This window comes from Homarus americanus, unplaced genomic scaffold (genome assembly GCF_018991925.1).
Source record: "Homarus americanus isolate GMGI-L3 unplaced genomic scaffold, GMGI_Hamer_2.0 scaffold50281, whole genome shotgun sequence".
Taxonomy (NCBI): Eukaryota; Metazoa; Arthropoda; class Malacostraca; order Decapoda; family Nephropidae; genus Homarus; species Homarus americanus.
In genome coordinates this window covers 1073599-1095510 of record NW_024742338.1, presented here as the reverse complement: position 1 = coordinate 1095510, position 21912 = coordinate 1073599, and the positions used below count along the sequence as shown (strand labels likewise).

The following is a 21912-nucleotide window of genomic DNA, read 5'->3' as shown; positions in this document are numbered from 1 at the left end:
AGAATTGTACCTTTTGTATGGTGGAGTAAATCCAACTAACACAGAATATGTTGTCCATGTAGGGAGATGAATTATTTAATGAATGTTTGTGTAACTTGGACAGTAAGTAACCAGAAGCACATATAAAAGGACAGGTACAACAAAATAACTTACTTTGTTCAGCTAACTTCCTCTCCAGCTCAGCTATCCTCCTGGACTCACCACTAGTTGGCCTAACAGAGGAGCCATCAAAGGTCCTGGAAGCTACAGCCATTGCCATTGGTGTTGCTACAGCTGCAGCAGCTTTGGCCTCCTCTACCTCACTCTCTAGCTCCATGATGCGGTGATTCAGTTGTCTGCCAGGTTCAAGTTAACAAGTTATATCATATTTCTTACAATGTCTCTCTTCCTTCAAAATGCTTACTGCAGTTGCACGAATTATGCACGAAATTGAAGCCAATAATTTACATCAGTAACAATTCTTGCAAAAAATGTGTCCCTACCATAAGTGCACCTATTGCAATAATTATTATTCTTTTTTTTTAACCAAAAGAAACAGTTGGGTGAAGAAGCAGCTCCTTTACCGTCATCAACCTACGTGTGTTCAGACAGCCATCAACCTTCTGATTAGTTATCTTCCCATGCACCATTGTCCATTAATTTATCATCTATAATGTTTTCTAGTCTTTGACATTATTATCTCAATACAAAAAGCAAAACTTTATATTTACTTACCTGTTGCAGTCACTAGCTGCTCATTTCAGTCTGCATATCCTCACCTTTGCAACTTTGAGGCCATAGGGTCGGCCTTGGTGATGCAGTTCCAACATAAACATATAAAATTCTTGAAAACTGACCTTAATGTTCTGACAATCCAGTTTTATTGGAAAATATGCTTATCTTGTGCCACATTGATCAGAGGTCGTGCAGATTAAAAAATAGGAGACACCCTACTGTACTACTTACGAGCGACCATTAACTCCGTAACCAGATTTAGACAATGACAGATGATAATAGGGTGCTCATTAAAAATCTAATACAGTGGATTTGCCATTTTAAGATGCAGCAACAGCAAATTCAACAACACAATAATAGAAGCAAGTAACTCACATCCTAACTCCACAAAATGAACAAGCAAAGAAACTTCTCATAAAACACACACACCTGACACCAGCAGACACAGCAGGCATCACTAACCTCATAACAAAACACACACACCTGACACCAGCAGACACAGCAGGCATCACTAACCTCATAACAAAACACACACACCTGACACCAGCAGACACAGCAGGCATCACTAACCTCAACAATTCCCAAATTAAATCAACAAATGAAAACAACAAAACTGGATTTTTTAGAAAGCCTAAGACCACAAAATAAATAATAATATTTTTTTTTGAGAACCAATGTACACAGGTGACCCAATTACAGCCTCTCAACATACTGAAACTCTGAGAACCATAAACAAACTTCAACAGGACATGCACATATACTACAACAAAGTCTCACTCCAAATTGCATGACAGTACTGTATTACCCTTAACATCTCCTCTAATACTCCTCAAACCCAACAGATATGAGTCTAGTTCATCTACATGCCACATTATTCATCTGTCAAGTCGTGAGAAATGCATCCAAAAATCCTGGGCATCTCAGTGGACATTTACACAACATTTTATCACCACAAAAGCCCAATATATTCTCCACAGTAAACACTCGCAAACACCAGCTTAATGTAATAAACAAAACCACTAACTGAAAATTTATCTACACCACAATAAACTTCTCTAATGTGAGCCAGTTCAAACATTAGCCACATACTTCCCAAAACAAGAATAAACTCCACACAAGACCATCTTCACATAAAGACCACACACTGAATAGTCTTGGCACAACTTCCCATGTGCTTATGTGATTTCACATTAAATCACCCTTTGTCTCACAGGCAAAACATACACAACAGCTTAACACTACTCCCATATTCTCAACAGTATCTTATCTACACCTCCCAACATAACCACTTAGCAACCTCCCTCCTAAGACTGCAACTAAACAGCATACTAGATATACCTCCACCAGAAGTCCACATTTACAGATAAGTTTCCTTAAGGAAATAAGAGTACTGTATATTTCACCAGACTATGTTAAGGAGACCACCCTTTTCTCAAGGTCAATACTGCCCAACATCCAACTAACCCCAAATCCATTCCTTCCATACAAGACTGCCCCACACACTACAGCCCACCTACTCACCACCTGCCCAACATTCCCACAACACAGACAATCATTCAACATAACTTCAACTATAGATTTCTGGAAGGAACTAATGTTGTTACCAAATATCTTAAGTCCATTACCTTCACATTCATATGAAGCTGGGTTGTCTTATCATAAGCTTTACCAATATTTAGACAACCTCAAACTTCACAATGTCTTACAAAGAATACCAGACTGCTTCTTTTTGTACTGATTGTCTTATTTGCTACTTTTATATTCCTTCTCCTGAAGCCCTACTTCAATAATTTCCCTTGTGCAACCTTCGTTTTTTACAGTTCTGTTTCTTATGCAAAAAACTGACAATTGTCTCAAGAATAACCAAACATAGATGTAGAATTCTTCAGCAACTGTTCTGAGAATTGTTATGTCTTCAACATTGCTGTAAACTATGTGTAGATCATTAATAACCATGTTTTCTACTGAACGTGGAAAATGGCCATAAAACAGTGATGAACATTCTGCATGCGTCAAACGCTTTTAAACGCATGAGGCAAGACATGCCCTGAAGTAATACAGATAAATTATGTTTGGATAAATTTATGCTTCTGTATCATTACTGTACTATCAAACTATCAGAACATCAGTTCATAAGGTATAGTACAGGTACAGTACATAATTATTATTAAACTGTAAAACAGCCATCCATATTTGTAAAGGATTCTGAAGCCAGCACTGTACTGTACTGATATAAGAATAATGCCATGGTTGATAAATCAAATTAAAGCATCCCTGTCAAGAATGTCATAACTACAGTAGCTACTCTAAGGGTGTAGGATCATGTTTCATCCAGGGACACAGAGCATTTCAACCTGATTTCTATTCTCATAATCTACCAGGAGAATTCACCACCTTTTTCATCAATTTGTAATGCATTAAAAACTTTGAAAATAATTGAGGTTTACTTCATTGTCACTCTATTAGTAATCACATTGAAAAAAATATATAAAAATCTCATGGTAAAATGTGGTTTAGGAAAGTCTTATGCTATATCTCTAACATGTTGCTGCACAACTAAGTTAGTCTCTTCTGTCTCTTATGATCAAGCTTCTGGAAACATTTATAATCATGTCCCTAAACATAAAACAAGTGAGTAATATCATGTATCTATGTAAACAAGAGCTCAAGATTATTATTTGCATGGGTGAACTGGAACCTGTCAAATATTGAGACATCTGAGAATGTTCCTATGAATTCTGAAAAGTATTTTGTGACAGCATGCAATTCTACTGTTTTGCAATGTCCAAAGTCTGTGGTTTACCTTTGTTGTGTATAAAGGGAACAGTAGGACGTGTGAGGTAACATCCTTGTCCGTCCATGGTGACAACACCCAGACTGGGGCTCACACCTGAACTTTGATACCTATGTCTCTCTGAGATTCTTATTTGATATCTATTGTTCTCCAAGACATTTTTATCTTATTCTTAAACCCTCCTAACACTACCACACAACCCCCCTTATCTCATACACTTAATAAGCTATTTCCCAGATGTTAATAAAAAACATGACATAACCAGATGTCTCCATCTGATTAGGTTGGTTCTTGTGGTATAGAAAACCACCTCCCTATTTTATTATATTACTAGCAAAATGGCCCGGCTTCATTTGGATTAGGAATATATGTACCTGTACTGTACTGTATAAAATTGACCGTCACAGTTTACCCTCTATGACACGAGTAACCATCTCCCACAATTGCCTTAGTAATATCTCAGTTGGGGATGATTTTTTGTTCTTGTCTGGACCACCCGGGGGTCCGTGGTCAATAGTGATACCAAGGTGCACAACCTTGGGACCAATGTAACGTGTGAAAAGTTTCAGATCCATTTTGGAGCATTGGCTGGAAAAGACAGACATACACACTCACAGACAGACAGACACATCCTTTTATATTTATAGATAGGCAATTTCTTTGTTATTATATTATACAGTACTGTATACAGGCAGTCCCCAATTTATTAAGATCCAGTTGACAAAAATCCAGATTTCGGATTTTTTTCTTGTCCCAGTTGTGGATTTACGTAAGAAAAATCTGAAGTTAAAATATTTGCTGTTGCTATTTTGTTTCCAGCCTTGGAAGCTGCTAAGGTGCTGACACAGGCATCTCAGGGCTTCCTGTACCAGACCTGGTCAATTTTTAAAGACATTTAAACTAAATACAACATACGTACAGTACTGTACGGGACTGCACTGTATTGAGATTGGTTAACTAAACTAAAAAATATGCATGTTATGTTTTAGTTACCATGGCTCACAAGGTGACTAGATGAAGCAGTGGCAAGATGCTTACTCAAGATATTTTCACTGAGGGAATGGTGATGTGTTTACTATCTTAAGAGTGATGTCATCAAAAATGATCCAGTGAAAGCAAAACATCTTAAGCTATATGTTATGGCTGGGCCTCATAGTCTTACACTGCATCACAAGTAGTGTTGCAGTTTCTCGGTAAGTTTCAAGCACTATGATTTCCCATAATCATAAGATTATTATTGCACAGTACTGCATACAGTACTGTAGTATTTTAAGACTTTTTTGTAGGAACATATCTTAGCCTACATACGGTATACAGTACAGTATACGTAACGGGAAGCTATGAGAAAATGGGCTCTGATTGACAAAAAATAATAATTGATGAAAGTTTTCAGGGACAGAACTCTTTTGTAAATCAAGGACTGTCTCTACAGTATTTATTATTACAAGTTATGACCACCACCATTAATCGGAATAATTTTCAAAATGGTGAGTTTATTGACTGCTTAATTACCCAGTTAAAAATTTGCATTAACCCGAGGTACAGAGGTTCTTCCCAAATGTTTGAGTCACACAAAATAAGGCCATCAAAGAGATAAAACCATACAACAGTGAGGTTCTTCTTACAAAAGTAAGAAGTGATACAAGGAAATTCCAAGGTAAAATTTCCAGATCCACATAAACTTTTGCTAATACATAACACCATAGTCAGAACACATCAACATGCTCCTCACATACATACTCTCTCAATCTCGCATTATAAATTGTTTTTCCCACTTTCAGTATAATAAGGGATACAGTATCTTTTGTACAACAGTACGTATACGGTAGCACCTTCCTTATCTAATTTGGTAAACCGGTAGTACCAGTACCTCAGGTTAACGGGTCTTGGAGAAAATTCTACATTCTAATGAAAGAGATATGATTCCCAGCTCCAATGTAATGATTGTGCATGAATATTTTCCTTTCTTCCAGTGATTCAAGGGATGAAACTTTGCACTAAATATACTATACTGTATGGCCTTTCAATATATATATATATATATATATATATATATATATATATATATATATATATATATATATATATATATATATATATATATATATATATATATATATATATATATATATATATATATATATATGTATATAAATATATATATATATACATACATACATACACTGTATATATTTTTTACCGAGTAATACAAAATACCCTTAACCTCATCACTACAGGGACACCATTTTTAATATTATACTTGGCCAATGCCAAACAATTTTATTCAGCACAGAGGGGATCTCATACCTAAGTGGTTAACAAATTTTAATTCTACAAGATCATAAAATTGTCTGTTTTCCACTGGGAGGAAGAATCACCCAGCTACTTACCCCCCAAAAAGATCTTAATAGACTTGCAAGAAAGACAGGAAGCAGCACTACAAATAAATCAACTTTCTTTATATGTGTCAAATACTGTAACTGAATCATGTACAGGAAGTTATGGAAGACCCAATTTATAAAGAGTTCCTGTTCAATTATACTTGCCATACATTCTTGTTTTTCAATACAAGCAAATAGAGCTATGGTATATGACAGCCCAACCAGAGTGTAGCACTTTGTTAATTGTTACTTCAGAAAATTTACCACTAGAAATGTGAAGATGACTGGTGGCTGAAGTTAATAAGAAGAATTCTATACTGTATTTGCAATCCCTCAAGCTCTAGGTGAAACAAGAAGTAAGTTACAGACAAGTAGATAGTTTTGTTATCAGAGGATACCACAGACCACAAACAAATAATTTATCTGCTTTCCCGGATCAAAGATAAGGCTTTAAATATGCTGCTAAAACAACCTGGCAATGGTCCTTCTTATAGTAAGTTTACAGATGGCCAGCCAGTCAGGTGAAGGACCATCACTAACTGTACACCTCTTAAAATGAATGAGCATCACAGAGGTTAGTTAGCCATGTTAAAATCAAACTTACATCCTTGACAATTAATAAGTCCTGCTAGGTATCATAGCAATAGTGAACATAGAAATGTAAAACTCAATGCTGTACAGTATAATAAAATTATACAGCAGATATTTCAGACCAAGTGCAACTGATTTCAAAAATCAAAGTTTCTTAACATAAGGTCAGAGACTGTCTCAATATTATCAAGTAACTCAATACCATATAACAAAAACAATTTTGTGCAGCCTAACTAAACATATCTTACAACTTACATCACTTTACTTAAAATAACTACCGTAATATTAGTACAGAATTAAAAGCAGACGAGTGGCATGTGTTAGTGAGGCAGAGGTTATAGTGAGAGAGAGAGAGAGCACAAGGAACTATCTCAAAGGTAATAGTAGTGTGCAAGCAATCAAGCCCAAGCAACCCAAAGAAGGGTATAACGAAATAAAACAACTCAGATAAACTCACAATTAGCAAATTGTATTTTGATATTCTATACATGATCAAAATTAACTTAAAAAAGATTTATATAAAAATGCTGTAAAATAATGCATACTCAGAAGTTGAGAATACCACAAACTATCCCTCACCTCTACCACTTACACTTACAGGAGCAATTGCTCAGTTTTCTGCAAAGGAAAACTGAGGATGCTTCTCAGCAACAGAGGAACAGGATTGCTAGGGCTTGCAGTGCTACATCACACTCTACACACTGACTCATGATCCCTCTACCATAATCTACCTTCTCTCCAGCTAACTACACAAATATCTCAAATGTGTTTGTACTGTATGTAGAATTTATCTGTAGCTACACTACTAGATGTATATAAATCCCTGTGGTTTATTTAACGTACATAAAAATTACTTACAACTTCCATCCTTTAAATTCACTATTAATGGTTTATTCCATAATAACTAATTAACTGAACTGCGCTTAATGGATTTATGGATTCTGCGTTTGGTAAAATAATCAGATGTGTTATTGACCCATTTACATCAACTGTAAAATGTAATGCCAGCATAACCAAACACAATATTTTATATATATATATATATATATATATATATATATATATATATATATATATATATATATATATATATATATATATATATCATCACATCCTAATTGGTCCACACAACATTTGATCCAAGCAACAAGATATTTACTCAATCTTCAAGTAATAAAAAATTTTCAGCACTGCATTAAGTGTACAGTACTTTTAATACACTGGGCTGAAATTATTATATCAAGTAATATACACTCTGCTCTGGTGACTGACAGGCTGTTCAGTATATCTACAAGTTCCCACCTGTAACCTCGCACACCTGGGGTTCTGGATTATCTATTTGGACATCCACAACAAACCCCTGAATATGACCCAGTAAAGTGTTTGTCTAATTTATCAAGTGTATTCAGTTGATTTTTATTATGATAAGCTAAATTGGACAATATTTTGTTTTCTGTGTATTAATTTCATGACCTTATAATAAAGTACAATAATATTTTATGGTCTGTATAATAAACAACTTTCTTTTCTACTCAAGACACAGGAATACAGTTTTTACAAGCAACTATCAGTAAAACTGCATCATACTCTGAGGCATATGGTAGGACTAACCCTGTGTCACTTCACTTTGGTGTTAGCAGAAGCCCTTCATGATGGAGTAGAGAGACAGATTATGAGGACACTGGATGGCTCTTATGTGAGGATCTGTCTCAGCCAAGAAGGTGTTGTTACAAAGGGACCATGACTTCTATCACTTCACTCGTGCAACAAACAATAAACCTTAAATTGTCACATTTAAATTTTGGGGTTCAAGTACTGTATATCCTTAATGTCTCATGATGGATTAACCCAGAGATGTGTGCATTCATATTTTTCATATCATGCAGTATTTTACAATGTAACTTTCAATCAATTAAAATACACACTTTTTTATATTTGTCTTGCATTAACCATCAATTAAAGGTGCTTCTGATATTAAATCAAATCATTATATTTTTGTGAATAATTAATCCAAGATGGATGACTAACTGATAAGACCATCCCTTTAACTACTGTGGCTCTACCCCCTCCTGGAGACCCTGGCCTATGCACCACTAAGGAAGTGTACTCCACAAATATCTTATTTTATGTTTGTTTGTTTTCTTCACTGCAGCTTTGCAAGAGCAAGAAAAGCTAGATATCATGTGACTGGAATGAGAGCTTTAAAATGTGCTGGTAGGTGAGGTAGGGGTAGTTTGTAGTTCACATGCAACAACTGACAATCATGCATTAAATGGCAGGCAATTACACACTCAAAACTGAAAGCACATTCCAGAAAATAATCATATATACAATATATATATATATATATATATATATATATATATATATATATATATATATATATATATATATATATATATATATATATATATATATATATATATATATATATATATATATATATATATATAATGTATATATATATATATATATATATATATATATATATATATATAGTGATCCTCCGTTAACGAACTCAACTGCTCCAGAAGGTCGTCCTAACCGAAAAGTTCGTTAACAAACCATTGTTTCAATGGGTTTTTGGGTAATTGGTTCCAGCTCACCGAAAATTTCCTAAATTCAACAAAAATGGTAGAAAAGTTCACTTACTTTGAGGTGTGTATGTAGAAGGCTCCTGGATGATGATGATGATGATGGGATTTAGAATGGGGTGGAGGAGAAGGAAGAAGAGAAGGCATTGGGGTGGAAGAGAAGTCACCCCATGGCGCCATTTCACCCATAAAATTTTAGCTCTCTGGTGTAATTCAAAATTATTTTCTTTAAATCAACACTGCACTGCATTATATATTGTCAATATATAAAATATATTTCAAAATGACCAATAATTTGCTTGGAAACACAGAAAAAAAGCGTTTAGTTGAAGAGAGTCTCAAGCAAGATGTTACCTCCAGTGAAAACAGAGAGAGACTAACTCCTGTTTGCTGTGTTAAGAGGCTGGATGCCGCGCATTAAACTAGTCACTTTACCTTCAATTATGTTCAATAATTGTTAAAATGACTAAAAAATTGAATATTAAACTTTTAAAATTATTGAATAGTATAAACTTCTTGATATTTACTAAAATAGTAAGGAATTTAAGCCCTAGAACCGATTAATGTATTGGCGGACTGATACTAAAGCTGGTTGCCCGGTCAGTGCAAGCGAAAACATGAGGTCGGTTCGTAAGAACTTCGTAACCGAATTTTTTTTCGTTAACTGAATTGAAGATCCTTATGGAAGGCAGTTCGTTAATCAAAATTACGTTAACCGAGGTGTTCGTTAAACGAGGGGTCACTGTATATTATATATATATAATGTATATATATATATATATTATATATACATAATATATATATATATATATATATATATATATATATATATATATATATATATTATATATATATATATATATATATATATATATATATATATATATATATATATATATATATATATATATATATATAAATCCTCTCCTCTTTCAAATGCTATCAATGACACAGCAGTATTCTAGTACAAGTGTTCAGTAACTTTGGGTGGGTCTACTTCTACAATTGTTTAACTGTATGTATTGCACAGTACTTTAAAATTTTGTTCTTAATTATAAATATTAAATTAAGATGTCTTTTTGTCACCGATTAATAACAATAAATCATCAAACAAAATGTACATATGTCTTATTACTATAAATAAATAGATATAAAATAGTAGTGATCCAATACTGTGAGCACAACAGTAAGTTTAGGTCGTCACTCCATAAGCAAATAAATTAATATATAAATAAATCTTAGGTAGTAATAATTGATATGTCTTAACAAGTCATCTGCTAAATTAACTGGTTATCACAGATAAACTTTGTAAATTATACAAAATTTAGTTTTACTTTGTTTTTTATCCAATTTAAGGGAAGGCCGATCACGCTGATGGGCAGATTGACCCAAATTTCAATGCAATTCTCCATGAAATCTTTGTTTCGATTATCACGATGATTTTTTAGTTAAAAAGACTTTTTAAAAATTTCATAAGCTAGTGCCACTGATCAATACAATTTCTTTCTAACCATGCATTCCTTGATCAGTTAGAGCCACTCCCCAAAACATATTGGGTATGACATCCTTATGTACCTAGAACACTGCTCTTCCATTATAGCCGACTAAGAGATTTTTGACTCGTGTGAGATTCCGAGGTAGAGGCTGTCAAAACATATTTCTCTATGTTAGGTAATGACAATGTTCAGCAGACCATTTCATTTCAAGTTTTTTGCTGTTAGTCACAGTAAAACTACCAGGATTTTATAATCCCTGATAAATACCAATTATATGAGATCTCAAAATCAGGATCTTATGGAATTGGTCATTAGGAGCGCTTGGTTTGTGCATCACTCATCACTGATGGGATGCAGCCAACAGACATCAAACCAAGGCAGTACTACAGGGACATCGGTCATCATTCTTAACTTGTGTGATACTCCAATATGGCTCCACAAATACAAATCAACTTCATGGGATGAATCATGAAACTCATAAATAATTTCACATGTCATGTGAAATAGCAGTTAAAACTTAAAAATATTCACACCTAAAGAGTACAAAAAACAATTAGTGAATCAGCCATACAATGATTTGTTAATATAAAATGGGAAGCAATATCTGGTGCATCTCCTCATCACTTGATGCTGGCAGTTGCAATGTAGAAAGCACAACAGATCAAGCTGATACAAGCTGCTAACTATTAATAAATTGCACAAGCTAAAATTTAAACTTTAATACCTGTGGTTCAGCAGCATCATGCTCACATTAAATGATATTCTTCAGGTATGTTTCTGTGTGGTTTCAGCACAAATATCGTGACTGCCACTATCATACTATACTGTATAATTTTTAACTTGGCAGCAGCGCTGATCACTTAATGTATCTTATACATCACAAATGCATTTTAGAAAAATTGTTCTCTCAGGTAAAATGAACAGGAGCTGCCATATACCTATAGTGAGCATATATGCAACATTAATTCTAAGTTTGGCACAATACTGCAGTTTCAAAATCTTACCTAGTAATATGCACAGAGCACCACAAGGGTAAAAGTCCTAAACACACCATATTGACTAGTTTTATGGGCGGTAGTAAGCCTGGCTTACTAATTTTATACTTTATATTTAATAAAATGCATAAATCTAAGTGACCACACTTAGAAAACAATGTTGATGCTACAACCTAAGAGCCGCTGTTAAGACAGTACCATGACTAGAAGAGTGGAGGATTAAAATAGGGAGAGATGGAAATAAAGGAGGTAAGGTATCTCATTATATAAATATAACCATGGAGACTTAAGTGCCAAATAAAAAGCAAGATTCAGTTATAAGTTAGTTGCACATTACAGACCTAAATTATGAGGCCTCAGTAGCAATGGAAAACTTATGTAAAATGCACATGTTATCAATTCACATCTGCATTTATCCAATAATGTACTGCAGTTTTTTAAATGAAGATGCAGTGATGCATTTATATACTGTATTTATATATTTATCCACAGCTGGTACACCAAGTTTGCTCATAATAATTTGATCATTAAATTAAATTCAGACTAAATCCAAACTGTGTATGCTATGTGGGGACAGACAAATGCATTGATGTGTGGACAGTAACATGAATGGATACTATCATGGTAATATATAAATGAGAATGATAGTAAGTGTTAAGCTTCCATTTATTGGCCTCAAAAATATTGATAAAATGCCAGTTTCCATCATCTGCTATGGTGTACAGAGAGTGAACATAGCACTAAATGTCTCAGCCACCATGTGTTTAGCAGTTTTGTTTTTTGGTTTCACAACTCCCCCATTGACAGGTGGTGGTAAGGATTCCTTAGCTGCTATTTTTTTTTGTTTTTTAGCCTTAATCTGTTTACGAAAGAAACTATACGTACGAACAAGTGACGCTGCTTCACCTGTTCCATCACCTGTGAGGGCAATATTCTCTCCTTCAACAAAATTATGAGCTTCTTCATTACTGACACTATGTTCATTATGATCTTCATCATCACTGTAAGCTTTGAACTGATTTGGGTTATATTCATCAATGTCTGAGGCATTATCTGTACAATAATCTGTTGCAGATGGATCCTCGTCTCCATCATCAGGACCAACTGATGTACAGGATTCTGAACTTACCAGAGGAGCTGCATACATCCCTAAAGTTAACTTTCGCTCTAGAGTCTCTAAGTCAGTGTCCGTGTCAGTAGTAGATGGCACTATATCTCTTCTCAGTCTCAGGTACTGAGGTTTTGATGATACTTCAAAGCGAGTGAAGAGAGTGTCAGTAAGTAGTGTAACCTCGGGAGCATTCTTCTTGCTTTTAGAAGGCTCAAGTGGTTTAACGCCAGCAATTTTTGTAGTAGCTCTTGGAAGTGCAAGCACCCGCTCTCTGGGGGAAGCTGGAGAGAAGCGATTTGGAATAGTTTCATGACGACTGTGAGTTACTTGGCTTACAACAGGTTCAGAAAACTTAACATGATTACTAGACTTCGTATGAGGCACCGAGACTCTGGGGTTACTGGAGGCTATTGCCGAGTTGTTCTTTGAGGTCAGACTGTTCTTGGGAGAGAGTCTATTGTCTCTGCTATTAATCTTTCTAGAGTAGGTGGGAGTGTAAGTTTTACCTAAGCTCTTCATACTAGAATGATATTTAAATAATGAAGAACTAGGTACTCTAACATTCTCAGGAGGGTTTGGCATTGGATTCCAGTCTTTGTTTATCTTATTGAGAGGGGCCGTAACTGTCAAAGAGGATGTCTCTTCTTTTATGTTCCCTTTGTCTTGCACAGAAGAGGGATAAAGATTGGAAGTCTGAGGCAAACTGCTTCTAAGATGTTTTAATTCCGTTTTTCTGATTTCAGCAGAGAAAGGTGGTGGTATGACAGTAGAAGAAGTCTTCTCATTATCTCGACACGTTTTTACATCTTTGTCTTGTGGCTGGGTTATCTTATCACATGACACCATCTGAGAACTTTCACGGGGTATTACTCGAGTTTTCTGAGGTGATGGGGCACGTGACTCAGATGACAGTGGGCTGTTCTCTAAAATATTTTTGTTACTTCCTTTCTCTACATTCAACTTGTTCTTTTCCTGAAGAGATTTATGCCCCTTCTCTTGACTATTAGCTTGACTTACAAGAATACTCTGTGCAACTGGAATCTCTTTGATGTTAGTGCTGGATGTCTCATTATGTAAAGATGTTGAAGATGAATTTTTACAAGATCTGTTACGAGTAGCATTTATGCTATTAGGGAGGCGTGGGGAGTTATGAGGAGTGGGGGATTCTGGTGGGATTGAAGACCGAGGAAACCCAGAGCCAGTCCTACGACCTTGTGGGGAAGACACTGGCAGTGGGTTCATAGATGTATAAGTGGGTGTTGTCGTTAAGGACACCTGCGAGGAAAGAGGTAAAGTTCCATCTAGCGCCGGTTTAGATAATAAAGATTTACTTGACTGAGTATGTACAAAAGACAAGTCTATCACATTAGATGGAAGATATAAAGTTGACAGAGGTACATTAGGTGCAGATGAACAATTTGAATGCGGTGAGAGAGATCGAGAAACAGGCAAGTTTCGCAGGGATGCTGTTGATGTTGGCGACACTCCATGATTATATTTGTATGGAGGGTTTAGTGAACATACAGTGTGGGGGCGTGGAGGGGGTAAAGGAGACATAGAACGAGTTTTTCCAGTTTCTTTGCCGCTGACTTCACCATTATCTTCTCCCTGGGACACATGAGGTGAGCAGCAGTTAAGGCAAGACGTGTGAGCCGGGTGGGAGTGGTGCATCACTGAAGGCGAAGACACTCGATGACCAGCTAATGCAGGCAGGATATCTGTCATGTGGTGGGTCGTGCACTCCTCCACTATGGATGGGATAACTGGACTCAAGCATCGGAATACTCCGGATATACCCGATTCTAAGGTGCCAGAGTATATACCAGAGATGCCAGAGTCGAGTGTCCCAGAATAGTCTGGCGAATGAGCCTCATTGCAGCCGGCATCTTCACAGCCTTCACAGCTGCTGGGTGAAGTGCGACAACATCCGCTGTCTTCATTTGTTGGTGACGGTGACATTTTGAATTCATGAATGTGGTGAATAACAATTGGACTCTCCTTACTGGTCTGTGTTGCAAAAGATGAAGAAGAGACAGGTACAGGAGGAAGAGATATAGGTTGTTGTAAAGGTAAGGTTGAAGACAGAAAGTTAGTAGACAGCAATCCCTTAGGTTGGCGCAAAATTAGTAAATCAGATTCGCTTGCCCATTTCAAATTTCTCTTAAATAATTTCATCTTCCTATTGGGATCAAAACTTAAATATGCATCTAGGAAGGAGAAATTGGGGACAGCTGGTGGGGTAAGGCATTCTCCCCCCAGCTTGTGGTTGGGGAAGCATAAATTGCCCTTGGAATCCCACCTGTTCTCCAGAGTCAAAGAATTTTGGCGTTCCTGTAAGTCAGACACCAGAGTTTGAAGAACAGGTAGTTGTTCAGTGCTGCCACCTTCAGCTGCCCTCTGTTTCAACAAGCTGTTTTCGTGCTGCAGTCTCATCAGTTTTTCTCTGGAATTATATTATTGAATTAATACATTTATATACAGGAGAACTGTTGTGTTATACAAAGAGGTTATATGGAGATATGGGATAGTTATATGGAATAGTTTTCATGTTTTTATCTTTACAACTATGAATTCTAAGACTTGGGGGGGGCAGGGGGGTGGAGATGACTTGAACCATCCTTACATAGAGTACTACTGTACTGTATAGCTTACATCAATTAGAGTCAAATTCATTACCAGCTCCTCCTTTCAGTCTTCAAGAATGTGTACTAACAAAATGGGACACAGATGATACAACAATTCATGGGACACAGATGTTACACCAATGCATTACAAAGATATTAGGGCAGATTAGTTTTGTATATATATAAAAAAGTTTACAAAACAACATATAAGTACATATTTAAGACAATATTCTTTCCTGAGAGTTAAGAGGTAATAAAAACTACAAGTAATCTTTCTTAGCTAGAGAAATCTAATACATACATCAGCAATAGCTTATCCAAAAATCACTGCAAATAATGCTCTCCCTCACTCATGCAACTTGAATTATGTGAAGATTAAGTCCCTCAGTTTTTATCACCTTAAGACTAACCACCCAAATCCTAACCTAACCCCCCCAGGTATCAACAGGGTGTTTGATCATCAGGTGAAATAAGCTGGGGTGCCTTATCTTCATGCAATCCAATACATTATGTGAACTATTATCTTTCATGAAATAAGAACATGTACAGTATTAAATAAGGCTATATATTATGTGAAATAAGTATTTTATGTTTCTACCTGATTTCATGAGGGACAATTTCTAACAATTCAACATCTGAGAGGTCGGAGGGGGGACGGGAAGTAGTGTCCGGGGAGATGAGTGTTGATACGTGGCACTTGAGCTCCTCGATGTTCTCCTTCAGTGCATCTCTCTCCTTGGTGAGGCGCTGCAGATATATATATATAGAAATGTCTTATCAATACATTCACCTGTACAGTCAGTGTTCATTTAACATACATGAAGCATTACTGAACACCTGTACGTTACGCGGATATAGGATAAGTAAAAGTACGTTAAGTGGATGTTGGTTAAGCGGGTATAAAGTAAGTGGATGTAGGTTAAGTAAACATTGGCTATATGATGACATAATTGAAGACAACAACTCTAACAGGAGAAAACATAACTAACTATGGGAAGGATGTAAAGAAAAGACAAGAGGCTAAAAACAAAGAAAAAGCTATGGGTATGGAAAGACAAAATAACGAGAGACTGAATAGGTGAATGAAGGGCGCAAAGTGTTGAGGGAAGAACCTAACATGTACAATAACAGTCAGACATCGTTGATAAAATATAGTTATGGAATGTATGTAGCATCTGTACTGTAGTTATGAGCTTAAGAGAGAAACTTGAAAATATAGTTTTTGACTAGTTTTACAATTTCTGAATTAAATCGTCTCCAAAAGTTTCTTAGTTTCTTTAAAATTATTGAAAATGAAGGGTAACAAGAGTGAAAAAAAAGTGAATTAAGTTAAAATTATAATGAAAACTCCAAAAAAATTTATAACTTACATCTTTCTCTTGCATTATGGCTTCCATTTTCTCTATCAACTTCTTATTCTCAAAGATTTGACGATCAGTCTTCTTGGCTTCATCTGCCAGCTTCTGATGCAACTCACCAACTTGTTTCTTGTACAAGTCCAGCTGAGGACGCCAAGTACCACTCTTTTTCACCTCCTGTGAATATACAAGTAGCTATTAGAGATAAACTAAGAGAGAAGAGCTGAAAAGGTTATAAAATACAATAATTATACACACTGTCCAGTCATATACACTGTACATAACTACGTTACTGGATTCATGAATAAAGCTGACTAATATAACACCTAATGCTATAATTCAGGCATATCTATATATTGTACATAATGATATAATGATATTAACAATGCCTCATCACAATTTACAAAAGGCTTCCTTACAAGTGTTTACAGATTTTAAACAACTGATTTTGTTAATAATTTCTTTGACTTCACTCTGCCTCTAGCATTACAACAACTAATACTTAACATGATACATACCTCCTCTAATTCCATGTTGTGCTGGACATAATCTGAATTTTTCTCCTCAAGAATCCTGACTTGGCGTTTAAGGTCACTTAGCTCCTCCAACTTCTTCTTGTATGTTTCCATCGTTCCCTCGTACACTACAGCACGTTCACTCATCTCCCGCAGTGCATCGACCTAACGAAAATACAATGTGACGTGATGGCTCTTCCACACGGGAACAATAATTATCTATTCAATAAAATCTAACGGCAAATTGATACAAACTGACACCATGTTTGTATTTAGTGTTGTTATGCGCAACTGTAAAAATAAAATCACCGACATCAAAGGGTTTCACTGACGATATTTAAACAAAAAGATTACTTGTAAAATTATAAAAAACCTGAACCTCTTATGTCATCCACCAATAACAGACTGAGAAAGGAGAAAGGATGTACAGTATTTGAATAACAAACCTACAGTAACAAAAAAGAACACCTGGAGTCTACCTGTAAAAACAATATTTGATGAATCAGAAATAAAGCTGTAGAGTGTAGAGGCATGCAAACAATTCACAAACAGAGCAAAAAAAGAGTGAAAGAGTGAGTTTCTGAGGAGTGAGTGAGACAAGACATTGCTGAAGATGGACAGTAATAAGACTGATCAGAAATGGAAATAAATTAAGACCATGAACACCAAGAACAACAAGATAAAACCTGATGGGGAGGCTGAAGAAGGAAGAGGACAGAGAATGAGATACAAGGGAGGAGCCAGCACTCTAGATGTTAATGATAAGAGAACTTGGCTTTCCATTGTAGCGAGACCTTAATCTGAATCATTCCATTAATATATTGAAAACACAAGTCTGTCTAAAGGGTAGAATCAGCCATCTTAACTGGAGGGTCAGGAGAGAGATTTTATTTCCAAATCTATTCACCAAATAATTACAGAGAAAAAAATTATGCACAAATTTCACTTCACCTCGTCCTTGAGGGAGCGAGCCTCATCTGCCAGTCGCTGCAGTTCCTCGTTACGTGTCTGAATTTCCTGGTTCTCCCGTTCCAGTAAGTCGGCCTTTGTGCGGTATTCATCACGAGCTGCAGAGTAGAAGAGAAAGCAGTGGGTCAAACTTGGGATTGTGTGTGTTAAACTGTTTTACATGGATGGTACTGAGAAATAAATAAATAAATTGTTAGATTAGCTGGTAGTAGTTAACAATGGAAAAATACTTGGTGTCTTTGCCCTTTCTCGTATTTTTTTACAGGTCTTGTATTATCCTGGCTTACATGTTGTTTGAAGTGTCTCTGTACTGTACCTTGATCTTTCCCACAGAAAAAAATTCACAAAGACACGAGAAACAAGACTAAACATTTATATCTACGGTACTACTTTACTAACATCACTGATTAATAGATGGGGTGTGTGGTTTTTTTAATACTGTACGTCTCTCATTCTCTCTCTCCATCTGTTGCCATCCATTTACTCAGCTGTTATAAAACCCCTATAAACCAGTGAATACCTAACTTTCCTATTACTCAACATGCACTGCTGCTTCCTGGAGATCTCTCACTTCATGCAGTTTTCATCGATCATATATGTATACTTAGTGAGCTTCTGATATAATTAGGGGGTCCTCTCAAATTAATGTTTACTTTACGCTATATGAAACTTGACTCGTAGTACTGTATATATTTTGTATTTAATCTTTAAGCAGACAATCTCTTCCTAAACAATATTTCACAAACATCAAATGCTATTTTTTTTTATACTATTGCTCAATCTATCAAGACACATGATACACTCCATACACACTGAATGACTAAATTTTTTATTTAATTATTTTGTACTGCTTTAATAAATAAATCCTGTTATTGTTGCAGTGGGTGGGTAGGTGGGTCAGGGAGGGAGGAAATTTGGGGGGTAAATGCCACAGACTCATATACAGATGAATCACAATTATTAGACAAAACCACAAGCACTGATCTAATACCAGGTAATATATGAGGCACTCTGGGGGAGAACAAGACAAGAGATGTGTTTATTTTGCCATTATAATCTTACAACTTCACTTTGAACTTCATCTCTTTTTTCTGGCAGTTTTTTCTCTAGTCACTTATCTACCTCCTGCCAGAGCGTCTCATATTATACAATTCTAGTTTGACAACACTCACATGTCTCTAGTTTATACAGTTCATCCTGAAGGCCGTCTATCTGTTTTTTGAGATCCTTATAGCGTAAAGTTGAAGTACCCAGTTCTCCTCCCGTCTCCCAAGCATCTAGACGGTTCAAGAGTTTTTCATTCTCCGACGACAGTGCCGTCTTCTCCTCGTTTATTACTGATATCTGTTAAGGTATTACGAACATTTAGAATCATTGCCTAAGAAACTGAGACACTTAATGCAACACGAACAAACTTACCACTAATTTTGTAGTTTTTCTTCAAGGATCTACAGAGATTTTTATTTAATTTTGAGCAGTTTTATAAATTTACAGCCATTTAAATACATAAACCTCTATTACCCATATACCACCACTTAATATTTCATATACAGTACTGTATACTGTACTGTAAATTATTCTTTTACTGTACAACCATTAGATCCAACTCAAGGTAATGCTTCAAGAAATACTGTACACAAACATGGCTAATGGTCTTGAAGAGAATGGATATACCTTGTATGTATGATATGGACAGTGATGATCTTACAAGATTATAAAGCACAGTCTCTCCAGCAGTGTTCGAAGAATCTTGAACGAGACTGTACATGAAATATGTTAAAAAAAATACACACGCATCAGTCTACAAGATGAAAATACAGTCTGCAGACAGCAGAAGCAGTACAGAGGTATTAATTCCCAAAAAATCTCATTCCAACACCAGAAGCATTGTGCTATACTGTACTGTACTGTACTGTACCTGCTGCTCCAGTTCATGGCATCGTTGTATGGTCTCGTCTCTGCTCTGGGTGGCCGTCTCCAGCTGCTCCAGTATGGTCTTGATGTGTGGATGGAAGGAGGCAGGTCCCAGGTCTGGTCTACCCTCCCCATCCATTAACAAGATCCCCGGTGAACTTTCTCGTAGCATTAGCTCCTGGATGGCCTCCATTATCACCTTCTGCACCCTCTCTTCCATGTTCATGATGGCTTCAATGTACTCTGGAAATTATTAAATACTGGAGTCAGTACAGGCCACGAATCTTAATCAGTCATTATCAGAGAAAGACATTTCCTACAACATAAAAAAGTGTAATGTCAGACAGTGCACACTGCCCAAAAAACAGTGCCGTGTCCCATGCAGAATCTCTACCAAACATCTTAGTCATTTAAGTCCTTATTTTTCCTCATTCAGTGTGTTAATCACCTAAACAATATATGCTCTCCCCAACTTGGCACACTCAAATTAAGTCTTTACTGAGAGAGAAACCTGCTACTGTATTATACAGTACAGTATTAAGGTACAGTATACTATATTGTGAGCTTTGGATGAAATTCTACACATGTCACTTCGATGCCTAGCAGGAAATGGCATATTCACTAACAATCTACAGTAAAAGACTTAGTGTATTCAATGAAATGTACAATAGCAAAAACAACTGTCTGTGCAGGTGGGGGTCGATACGCTCCGAAATTTTACGTGTGACAAGTGACAGCCCTCATATACCAAAATTTATCGTCCACGGTCTCATATTGTTTCCAACAAAATATGCACAGATAGTTGTTTTAGCTACTGTACAATAGTTGTAAGAACTACAGTAGTTCTTTCTGTGATAAATATACACAAACTATTTTCTTAAATAAAAATCACAGGGAGAGAGATCATATATATACACCATGACATTCCATTGTGAAAAACTATGAAGACTATGTAAGCAACTGACAGTTTGGTAATGTTCTATCCCCTGAGGGCATACTCCAACAGTTACCTATTATCATCAACGCTTTACGGCCATTATCCACGCTTGCTTGGGTTAGCGGTAATCCCCCACCCCCTGCTCACCACCACAAACCTAGGGTGCCAGCCCAGAAAATGCAGCAGAAATCAGGGGATGGGCACAGCTCTAGTGACTTGGTTACCATAGAGAAATTAATCGATTCAAAACTTTCCTAAGTACAATAACAGAACTGAGGTGATAACATAAACAGCCTTTTCCTTTGAACAGGTGAGTTTAAATGTCAGTGTATGATAAGACAACATATATCCCTTTTTAACAAAATCTATTTTTTCATTTCCATTACTATCATTAAATATATATATAATATATAATATATATATATATAATATATATATATATATATATATATATATATATATATATATATATATATATATATATATACATAGACTAACCATATAAACATACACACAAAGTCATCAAATAAGTTTGTATGGAGAGGTGGGGGCTCAGATATATTGGATACAGAAGAGATTTGAAGTTCACTCCAAGTGAAAATGAACTCACTGACTGACCACAACCTATCTGAGCCCAGCTGACAGTCCCCCAGAGAAGTTTACATATATTTAATTCATGAAAATCAAATGTAAGCACATAAAACTCCCCAAGTATTCTCCTCGTTTAAACATCTTCCATCTGAGGGCTAACCTGTGCTCATAAGCCATAACCTGCCTCTAAGTGTGATTAGAAAAAATGTGTGTTGAAAGACAAATATGGAATATATGACATTAATTCAATACAGTATAAGGGTTTGGTGAAGGCATATATGTATAGTCGCCTGCACTTATACCTGGTACAGTGGCTGGAAGCATTGAA

General features: G+C 35.9%; 1 protein-coding gene across 2 annotated transcripts in view; it reads right to left on the bottom strand.

Annotated features, from left to right (window-relative positions):
• LOC121876791 (protein Hook homolog 3-like) overlaps positions 1 to 21912 on the bottom strand; it is a 119454-nt gene that overhangs the window by 13224 nt on the left and 84318 nt on the right. For both annotated transcript variants that reach the window (XM_042382186.1, XM_042382185.1), the window contains exons 6-13: positions 20061 to 20299; positions 19315 to 19486; positions 18125 to 18240; positions 17177 to 17338; positions 16671 to 16835; positions 15899 to 16047; positions 14976 to 15119; positions 154 to 335 (exon numbers count right to left, since the gene is read on the bottom strand). In XM_042382186.1, the coding sequence (XP_042238120.1) occupies positions 154 to 335; positions 14976 to 15119; positions 15899 to 16047; positions 16671 to 16835; positions 17177 to 17338; positions 18125 to 18240; positions 19315 to 19486; positions 20061 to 20299 (1329 nt within the window). The remainder of the gene's footprint in view (positions 1 to 153; positions 336 to 14975; positions 15120 to 15898; positions 16048 to 16670; positions 16836 to 17176; positions 17339 to 18124; positions 18241 to 19314; positions 19487 to 20060; positions 20300 to 21912) is intronic.